Source organism: Ammodytes marinus (assembly GCF_949987685.1).
Source record: "Ammodytes marinus genome assembly, chromosome: 7".
In the NCBI taxonomy this organism is placed as follows: Eukaryota; Metazoa; Chordata; class Actinopteri; order Uranoscopiformes; family Ammodytidae; genus Ammodytes; species Ammodytes marinus.
In genome coordinates this window covers 3,208,479-3,219,542 of record NC_137211.1, presented here as the reverse complement: position 1 = coordinate 3,219,542, position 11,064 = coordinate 3,208,479, and the positions used below count along the sequence as shown (strand labels likewise).

Genomic DNA, 11,064 nt, shown 5'->3' with positions numbered 1-11,064 from the left:
GAACAAATCACAAGAAAGTTTCCCTCCAGTAAAAAACTGATTTACAGTTTGTGATGTTAACAGGGTTCCCAGAGCCAGGGGGATTCCTGGAAAAGTCCTGAAATTTGACAACAATTAACCAGTCATGGAAATGGTTTGGTATTAACGGAATGTTTTGGAACAAACTCCCAGAAAATTTGAGGTCTGCTGCAACTCTCAGCTCTTTTAAATCAAGTCTGAAGATTTTTTTCCCTTTTAAACTGTAATTTTATTTGTTTCTAATGTGTATTCTATACTTGATGTATTTTAATCTTGCCCCTGTAAAGCACCTTGAATGGCCTCGTGTCTGAAATTTGCTATAAAAATAAACCTGCCTTGCATTTAATCAAATTTTCACTGGTGTTTAAAACGCAAAAATCCGCAAACGTGATATGAAATATTTCCTTGAATTACTTTTGGATTCAAATCTAGTGTGTTGGTTTGAACGTCACTAGTGTCATGTGATACACGTTGGGATGTGTTACGTGTGTGTTTGTTTTGAGGTGTTTTCTACGTTTGTTAAAACTGGTGATGGGAAAGTTTAGATCCCGGACGAGCCCCCAATTGTTACAGTACTCACCCGAGCCAAAAGGGGAAGTAACAGATGCATAAACATGAAAATACCAATAAAGTTTGAAAATTCATGGTAGAAATATTGTTGTGGGAACCCTGTATTACTGACTACGGAGGGATTTTATTTTTAAAAGCATTAATTAGAAAGTGAATCATTTAGAGTTAGTTCTCTAATAAGGAAGTTTAATATCGTAGACGCAGTGACGTCATCCTTGTAGATCTGGAGGCGGGAGGCTTCACTTATCCTTGGCACAGACGAATGGATTCCTCCCAGTACATGGGGCATCATTCCAAGTGGGTCCTGTGTAGAGGGACAAGAATCAATATGGCTTTTGGATTGAATTTCACTGAGTAAGACACTGAACCCTAAATTGCTCCCAATGGTTAGCCTGCTATCCGTGTATGAATGCGTGCCTGAATGGTAAAGTGGGAAAAGGAACAGGTCTCCCTTGTAAAAGAGTCTCCGGTCTCAATGGGTCTCAAAAAATGGTGTGCTCGTGAAAGTAAGTTTAAGGGTATTTGACAGTCCAAGGCATTTGAAGCTGTCAGCTACAAACATATGAAAAAGTTTGGGGAACCCCTCTCAGCCGGCATTATAATTGACTCTGCTTTCACAAAAAAAATATAAAAGTGGTATGTCTTTAATTTACCAGGAACAGCTAAGTACTGGGATGTTTTCCAAACAAAGATTTTTAGAAAAGCAGTATTTGGTTGTATGAAATAAAATAAAATGTGAAAAACTGGCTGTGCAAAAATGTGGGTACCCTTGAGGTTTTGTTGATTTTAATGCCTGTAACAGCATCTGCTAGACCTGGGTTTAACTGCAAGTGTGCCTGTGTCCTTCCATTCCCTGACAACGTTCCTTACAGTAGAAATTGACAATTGAAACCTTTGGGAAAGCTTCTTGTAGCCTTCCCCTAAACCATGATAATGAATAATCTTTGTTTTTAAGATCTTTTGGGAGCAGTTTTGATGATCCCATTCTGTCTCACTTCAGCAGAGAGTCAAAGGGAAGTGCAACTTGCATTTAGGCACCTAAAATACATTTTCTCATGATTAAACAGACATTTTTTATAAGGTTCAAGGCTTAACAACATAATCCAACCAACTTTGTGTTGAAATTCATCAGTTTTACATGCTGTTACAGGCATTAAAATCAACAAAACCACAAGGGTACCCATATTTTTGCACAGCCAGTTTTTCACATTTTATTTTATTTCATACAACCAAATAATGCTTTTCAAAAAATCTTGGTTTGGAAAACATCCCAGTACTTAGATGTTCCTGGTAAATTAAAGACATACCACTTTTATATTTTTTTTGTGAAAGCAGAGTCAATTATAATGCCGGCTGAGAGGGGTTCCCAAACTTTTTCATATGATTGTATATCATCTGTTTGGCTGTTGATGAGACTGGGGTGATTGGGTAGGCCTTATTCTTTATATTTCTTTTGTTTTCGCTACATTTAAATGGAGTCAAGATATATTGTTTGTACCGTGATAGTTGATCACGACACAGTCTTCGTTGCCGCCTGCGTTGTTGGGCTCTCTGGTGTGCCAGAGTGTGTAGTCAACCAAGGATCCGTCGGTCCACATCCATGTTCCCTCCTGGAAGAGAAAAACTGATTTCTGAACAACTGTCCTTGCTCTTTAAACCCTGCTCTTTAAAGTAACAATATGTAGCTATTCCACCTTGGGACACTTGGTAACGTTTTAAGTAATTTATTAGCTAAAATCAATGTCCTCTTTCATAAATATGTCCTCATTGGAGTAAAATCATCCATGCCAATAATCTGAATTATCCTCCTGAGATAAGAATTTATTTTATTTATATTATATACATTGAACGGGTAAGTCTTAAGGTGTCATCCATGTTCTCCATGTTGTAAAAAAATGTCATCCAATACTGTTGTCATAACTTATTGGCACATGCCGTAGTTGAAAGGCGAGCGAGCACTATTCGTTTGAATGCAATATCCTATTTGACCACTAGATGGGAGTAAATCTTACAGTGTCCCTTTAATAAAACCTTTTCAAAGTCAGTCTAAAAGTCTGATAACTGTAAACAGGTAGAATGGATAGTCCAGACAATGATTATTGTAAAGCAACACCTCAAATCGTCAATTATTGTTTGTAGAAGTTTAGCTAGGTTTTCAGTTATGTCATCATCGGGCATTTTTGTCTGAATGAAAAATCTTGATTACATCTCTAAGCAGATTCCATTTTCTGAGAATATACATTCATTATTTACATGGCAACAACATACTCACCATAGTGTGGCATTAGCAGCACAAATGTAACAAAAAATGTCTCACCTTTAAATAATCAGTGAGCCCAATCCAGAAGACAGCATTTGAACCTGTCTTTTCGCGAATCAGACCGCTCACAAAGTTGTGTTCTCCCAAACTGTGGACTGAGGTCAGGTGCCCACCAAGGCGAACACAGGTGACCTGATCAGGAAGACAGAGAAACCAAATCATTATGCAACTTCTGAAACCTCGTAGAGAAGAATTACACTAAATTCAATTAAATTCAAATGTCATGACTATTGTGGTAAACGAACAGTGTTGCCAAAGCATTAAAAATAATAACAAAAGAAGAATGAGATTTGGAGAAGAGACCGGTAACACTTTACAATAAGGGTACATAAAAGTGGCTACGAGGAACTTTGTAAACCAGTGGCCCCTTTGGACCAAAGCGGTAGTGTTTTTACGACGCTAGCTGTCGTAAAGCTGTTTTCTAGCACGTGCTGGCCAGTGCCAGTGTCAAGTGATTAGGATGCAATATAGTGCATGTCCGTGTCGAAAGTGTGAGGGCACACAATCTTTTTGGCTCCGTGAGAGTGTTTAGTGACACTGCATCAACTCAATGCCAGACAGTGCCACACACACCTGATTACAGTGAGTTGATGCAGTGTCACTCACAGAAAGTGAATGAACGAGAGACGGCAGAATGGATCACGATGAGGTAATGTGTTTATGTTTTAGTAAATAATGACTATTTCAGATGAATAATGGTCATGTGATGAAGCAAAGTAAACTTTGTTTTAGTACCGCTCATTCACTTAGGAGTAAACACTGCATGACTAGTTCATTCCCATTAAGTTGTAACACGTTGCTTGGCAACGCCCTCCGCTCCGACTATTTTTGATGGCGGAAGCAAATTCTAAAGTGATCAAAGATCCATTTTTATAGTTCACTTATTAATTTAGGTTGTAAAACTGCTGTATAAAAGCAGTATTGCACTTGAGGTCGCAATGTTGTCGCTCTAACAGTTAATTAATGTACCCTTATTGTAAAGTGTTACCAGGAGATCATTTCAAACAGATTCAGAACAAAGTAAAGTCGTACCTCTGCATCAGCCATGGTCAGTAGCTCGGATCGAGCGAAGTAACAGTGACAGCCATAAGTTGTCCAACCAGCAGGACAGTCTGAGTACAGAAAGGGGATATGGCTGTAAACTATAATAAGAGCTGAGATGTGACTGTATTTAAATGCCTTGGTCTGACTCTCAGATCTGTATGTGTGTGTGTGTGTGTGTGTGTGTGTGTGTGTGTGTGTGCGTGCGTGCGTGCGTGCGTGCGTGCGTGCGTGCGTGCGTGCGTGCGTGCGTGCGTGCGTGTGTGTGTGTTTGTGTGAGTGTACCAACCTGCACTGCGTTTTATCATGGCAGACCACTGTGAAAATGAACAACACAATTAATGTTAGGGGAAACACTACAAGCAAATACATAATTTCTTTAATCACTACTCAGTGTCTAGATTTTTGTATATTTTGCATCCATACACTAGTATAAATCAAAGGTCCAAAATGTACATTTAGGTGTATATTTGATTAAACCTTGTCTGTTTGTGTCTCTATAATATTCCAATACATCTTTAACTGCCAATATCTAAACATCAGTTTTTTTTCAATACTCAACTTATAAGGGCACACTCTCACTAGGCAAAGTTGCCCTGTACCGTACTCAAGCACGATCGCCCTCCCCCCTTCCTCCCTGATTCATGAGACAATTTCTTCTTAAAAACATATTGAAAATGCATTTTCAAGACCTGTACATAGTTTTGTTCTTGTAGGCTGTACCCAAAAAAATTATTTGTTCTGTAAAAACTTTGAACACTAACACCAAAAAGAGAAGTTATTTTTTTTTTAAATGGATGCAGATTTACACATAATTGGCTGGATATAGTCACATTTGCATATTCATTCATAACTTTCTGAAAACACTGTAATAAAAAAAGTTATTTTTTTAATGTCAGTAATCAACTGGCAAAGTTTGTTTTTAGGAAAGTTTTAAACAATTGGTTAATTTCATTTAACTTTCATTTATAATCAAGAGATCAATTTAGGGGTGACTCTCATTTACGATGACGTTGAGTCAAACAAATGCAAAGCAAAACCAACAATACATACACAATGCAAATACATCAAATACACAACAACTGATAAATAGAGTTTGGCAGATTTAAGATAATATGTCTAGATGTGTTACTCACAGCTCCTGAAATCAACAGTCCGCCAGTCAGACTGAGGAGGAAAACCAAGTGGAAACCTGATGTCATCTGTAGAAAAGCATTTACAAAAAAAAAAGCTTGAAAATGACTTAAATGATAAATGGATTTATGTGAATAGTTGCAGTAACAGTTACATTGTTTGTTCATCAACATATTTGAATTAAGTTACTTTATTAGTCAATGATTACATTGAAAGTGACCACACTTCAGAGGGGGTCCTCACACAGGGTCAGCCATAGTACAGCGCCCCTGGAGCAGTTTGGGGTTAAGTGTCTTGCTCAAGGACACAATGGTAGAGATAGTGAGCCCCATTGACGCAAAACCAGCCAACACTAGTTTTACTACCAACACCCTCGTGTCTGGTGCTGGGGATCCAACCAGAAAGTGGTTACTGGTCGGCCACTTTTCCTCTAGGACATCCTACCAGTCAAATGTCTAGGCTGTTAAAAGTGAAGTAAAGTTTCAAAGTAGTGAAGCTATGAAATGTTACCTTTGCTGTAGTGCTGATCCAGATGCAGACAGGTGATGAGTAGACAGGTGATGAGTAGACAGGTGTGTGTGTTGGGAAGGAATACTCCGTATATATAGCACTGAGCTCAAACCTGGAATGTTAAGAACACCAATGAAAAGGCTTTTGCTTGGAGGTGTGAAAGAAGGCGGGGTTTTAATTTTTTTCAATCTGTCTAGGCCATCATCAACATTCAACATTAGTTAAAGGCACACTATGCAACATTTTCATGAAAATACAAAGTATAGAGTCCAAATAAGAATCTCTCTCGGGGGCAATACAGGTGGGCGTGTGTGGTCGTTCTCTGCCTGTCATTCCCCTCCTTGTCCTATTTCAACTCTGTCTCTCCAAAGCTGTCTAAAAAAGCGAAATATGCCAAAAAAGTATCTTTAGAAAAAAAAAGAATCCCTCTCAATGATCACTTCAGCCCCATTATCTGCACAGTCCATTTTTGTTTCATGAAAGAGCAAAGTTTGATGAACCTGGTCACGAACTGATTGGGAATCATTTTAATTTTCATTCCTACATTGGACAGAAATAAATGGAATAAACAAACAAACAATGCCTTTCATTCCCCTCTTTACCCCATTTCATCACTGTCTAATAAAGGATCAAATCAATGCCCAAAAAAAATAAATCTTAAGAAATTAATAAAATAATAGGTTTTAGTCACTTTTCCTGCATTTACGGTCAATTCACTGTGCTTCACTGCATTTGCATTATTGGAAACAACTATATTGTATACTGTTGTGAAGAGTATTGTCTCGATAAATGGAAAATGGACTCCACTTATATAGCTGTTTTTTCAAAGACCCAAAGTGCATTGTTTTGTACACATCACCCAATCACACACCGATAGCAGCAGCAGCTACCACGCAGGGTGCAAGCTAACTACTGGGAGGAATTTAGGGTTCAGTGTCTGTTTGCCCAGGGACACTTGGACGTGTGGCGGGGAGACGGGGGATCGAACCACCGACCCTGTAACCCAGTGGATGACCACCCTACACACCACAGCCTCCCACAGTGCACATTACAATGCAGTACTGTAGTTCAGAGGCCAACTATAAGGATGGCATTGACTTTGTGTTTGTGTTTATTTGATGTATTTGCGTTGAATATTGTTTATGTATTGTTGTTTTTCCTTTGAATTTGTTTGAACTCGACGTCATTGAAAATGAGGGTCACCCCTCAATTGGTCTCTCGAGAATAAATAAAGTTAAGTTTGTCTTTGTCTACGTGATTGTCCTTAATTTGAACCTGTACTCGTGGCTTGTGAAACTTCCTCGTTTGAGATATTTACATAGTGTTTAGTTTTCCACGTGAGGAGGAAACAAATGTGTTTTTGTTATAGCTGGTGTGTACTGAACAGGGCTGAGATGTGGATTTAAGCAAGCGAATAGCGACTTGATGTTGATTCTTAGGAAACCCGATATTTTGGTTTGTTAAACTTCCTCCTTCGTGATATTTACACATTTTTATGTTAGTCCTGTTGAGAAGGATGTGTGTCTGGTGACGTGACTGTGATGAGGATATGTGTGTGTTGTGTGTGTGTGTGTGTGCGTGCGTGCGTGCGTGCGTGCGTGAGTGCGTGCGTGCGTGAGTGAGTGAGTGAGAGAGAGAGAGAGAGAGAGGCCAATGATATCATATATATTTTTTTTTTCTTGTGAGAGTAGGTGGGGCTGAGTCCCTCTTGTCCCTACTGTGTGTGTGCTCTAACCACCACACCACTAGCGCCCCCATATCTTTTTATATTTTTCATTTAACGGTCAAACTCCGAATGTTAAGAACCCAAATGAAAAGGCTTTTGCATGGAGGTGAAAGGGGGGGGTTTCATTTTTTTCAGTCTGTCTCTTGGGGGCGCTCGTGGTATAGTGGTTAGATTTAGGGTTCAGTGTCTTGCCCAGGGACACTTGGACATGTGGCGGGGAGACGGGGGATCGAACCACCGACCCTGTAACCCTGTGGACGACCGCCCTACACACTTTGTGTTTGTCTTGGTCTACGTGATTGTCCTTAGTTTGAACTCGTAGCTACTAGCTGTACTCGTGGCTTGTGAAACTCCCTCATTTGAGATATTTACTTAGGTTTTAGTTTTCCACGTGAGGAAGAAACAAATGTGTTTTTCTTATAGCTGGTGTGTACCGAACAGAGCTGAGATGTGGATTTAGGTTTAGCGAATAGCGACTTGATGTTGATTCTGAGGAAACCCAATATTTTGGTTTATTAAACTTCCTCCTTCATGATATCTACAAATGTAGTCCTGTTGAGAAGGATGTGTGTCTGGTGACGTGACTGTGATGAGAATTGTTTGTGTGTGTGTGACCTTATACCTGTCCGTTATTCATCATATCTTTTTAAAAAAATATATATTTATTTTTCCTTTTTTTTCTATTAGACAGTTTAGGAGAAACAGAGTTGAAATGGGGCGGAGAGGGGAATGACATGCAGAGAACGACCCGGGCTGGATTCTAACCCGGGTCTGCTGTGAAGAGGACTGAGCCTCTATGGGGGGAGGGGCTCTAACCACTACACCACGAGCGCCCCTGATATATTTTATATTTTTAAATTAACCTTCATTTATACATAGCATTTAGAAACAGGGTCTCACTCCCAAGAGAGACCTGTTATCTAATATACACTCAACAAAAATATAAACGCAACACTTTTGTTTTTGCTCCCATTTTTCATGAGATGGACTTAAAGATCTAAAATTCATTCCAGATACACAATTGTACCATTTCTCTCAAACATTGTTCACAAATCTGTCTAAATGTGTGATAGTGAGCACTTCTGCTTTGCTGAGATAATCCATCCCACCTCACAGGTGTGCCACATCAAGATGCTGATCTGACATCATGATTAGTGCACAGGTGTGCCTTAGACTGTCCACAATAAAAGGCCACTCTGAAATGTGCGGATATTTTTCCGATTCAAATCATTGTAAAATTTAAAATGAATAGACCTATGTGGCGCTATTGTAGGTTAATTGTGAAAAAATGTGTGGGAAACCCTGCAGTATCTTGGTTTCATGTTAAATCAGTGTCACTTGTCATTAATTGTATATAAAAACTCTTTACTTTAATACAGCGACACGATATGGATATCTCCCACAGTGTTTGCATCATAAATTCACTCTTAGCTCTCATTCCCTCTCAGCCAATCACTGTGGGCATAGAAGGTATGAACATGACATCATCCATAGCAACAGGGTCAACACCGCCCTCTAGTCTTAGCTAAGGAGTCCCTCCCATTCCTTAGTAAAAGTTGGTCTTATCAGCTTTGTGAATAGGTTTTAAGAAATTACTCCTTACTAAGAACTTTTAGTGCTCCTTAGGAGTACTCTTAGTGCTAAGATAAAATGTTTTGGGAATACGGCCCCAGATTAAACCCAAACGTGACACCAACAGTAACTTTCAGTGCATCGTAAACCCAAAGCAACTGCAGGAAAAGGAACTTAATAAATATTTTATTATATACATTTAATAAATATAGCCTAAATGTGTATATACTTTCTAAATATAGCTTTACTAAGATCATTAACCCCTTACAGCTATCCAAAACACCATCAAATGATTGTCTGTGATTTACTCTAAGACCCTGTTTCCACCTGGCATTAATATGTGGTTCTGAGGAATCCGATCATTATATGTAAATGTAATATGCTTGTTCACACCTGGCCTTAACAATGCGTCTTCTATGCGCGTTTGCGATCCGGATTCGAATTCCCCGCGCTGTATGGAAATCAGCTCGTACATCATTTCCGCTTATACACTCCATCTTCAATGTTTTATGTTTTCTGTTGTCTGTTTACCTGCAACGGTGCGCTTTTATGACGTGAATTGTCGCGTGAATGAGTACGCGTTTCCGCCCAGTCACTCGCCGCAGTTGAGTGGGCGGGGCCTAATGTGTATGAGATGCGCATACGCGTTTCCACTGTTAATGGGTATGTGGATAAGTGGTCTCAAACCACCTCCGAATGTGGATAATTTCAATGCGCATTCAATGCGCATTGAGCGTGTTTCCACCTGTAGTTAGCGCGATCGGATCCTAAAAACCACATATTAATGCCAGGTGGAAACAGGGTCTTAGTGACTTAGGAGTCCTCTTGAGGACTCCTAGCTTTTCATAGATTTAGGAGCTAGTTTTAGCGCTAAAATGCTTTGTGAATTACACTTATTTAAAAAAGTTAGGAGTCCTAAAATTAGGAGTGAAACGCCCCTTATTTTTGAGAGTTACTCCTAAATCAGCACGTTAGGACCTACTCTTAGCCTTAAAATGTTTTGTGAATACGGCCCCAGATTTACAGGGCTTTGAGAGAAAGCTTCTCACCCTTATCAGACTTTTATTATTTTCTGTAAATCTATATTGATGGCATTTGCAGTCGCGTCGTACTTGATATAACACCGAGCTTTGCCTCACAACAAACACTGAAATCCAGCTCCAATGTGTTGTAAAAAATTCATAAGAAGATCCATGGCTACATTGTGTATTCCAGAAACAACGCTGCTGAGTTCAGCCCTACAAATCTTCTTGACAGCACTTGAAATGGATGTGTGGGGAAAAGGAAGGCAGCCCTTAAGGATTTATGATTTTAAGAAACTGTGTGTGTGTGTGTGTGTGTGTGTGTGTGTGTGTGTGTGTGTGTGTGTGTGTGTGTGTGTGTGTGTGTGTGTGTGTGTGTGTGTGTGTGTGTGTGTGTGTGTGTGTGTGTGTGTGTGTGTGTGTGTGTGTGTGTGTGTGTGTGCGTGTGTGTGTGTGTGTGTGTGTTATGATAAAAAAAAATGATCCAGCACATTAATATGGAGCATGTTACCTGTAGCAAGGCTATAAGGTTATGAGGGTTGATCTCCCATTTGTAGGGGATCAACCACGGGCAGCTCCTTAAATCCCTTTCCAGATTTTAGGAGTGTGTGTGTGTGTGACCGGTGTGTGAGTGTGTGTGTGTGTGTGTGCGTGTGTGTGTGTGTGTGTGTGTGTGTGTGTGTGTGTGTGTGTGTGTGTGTGTGTGTGTGTGTTTATGTGACCGGTGTGTGTGTGTGACTGTGTGTGTGTGTGTGTGTGTGTGTGTGTGTGTGTTTAAGTGACCGGTGTGTGAGTGTGACTGTGTGTGTGTGTGTGTGTGTGCGTCAGTGTGTGTGTGTGTGTGTGTGTGTGAGGGTGTGTGTGAGTGTGTGAAACCTACCCTGCATTCCAATCCCCATACTATCTTCCATTTAGTATGGTAGAAAAAAGATTTATGACGTCCCGATACTTGTGGCCTGATTAAGTATGCTCAAAAATACCCAGATGTCTACTACTAAATCCGTCCGAGATTTTTTGTGTTGAAAGCAGAATGCTACCTGAAGTGATGTCACATCAACAGAGCCTCCGTATGAAAACAAGCGGGGACGAGACGGATATAAAAGCAAGAGGCAAAATCAAGGCGCAAAGTTATGATGAAATAAATAAGTAAA

General features: G+C 39.8%; 1 protein-coding gene across 1 annotated transcript; it reads right to left on the bottom strand.

The window, feature by feature from the left end:
• Positions 1 to 760: 760 nt before the first annotated feature.
• LOC307253423 (galactose-specific lectin nattectin-like) lies at positions 761 to 5,627 on the bottom strand. Its single transcript, XM_080031457.1, has 7 exons — positions 5,594 to 5,627; positions 5,086 to 5,151; positions 4,239 to 4,266; positions 3,941 to 4,020; positions 2,906 to 3,040; positions 2,087 to 2,198; positions 761 to 892 (listed from the first exon to the last, which is right to left on the bottom strand). The coding sequence occupies exons 2-7, from the start codon at positions 5,149 to 5,151 to the stop codon at positions 828 to 830; spliced, it is 486 nt and encodes a 161-aa protein (XP_079887583.1). The 5' UTR covers positions 5,594 to 5,627; the 3' UTR covers positions 761 to 827.
• Positions 5,628 to 11,064: the final 5,437 nt, after the last annotated feature.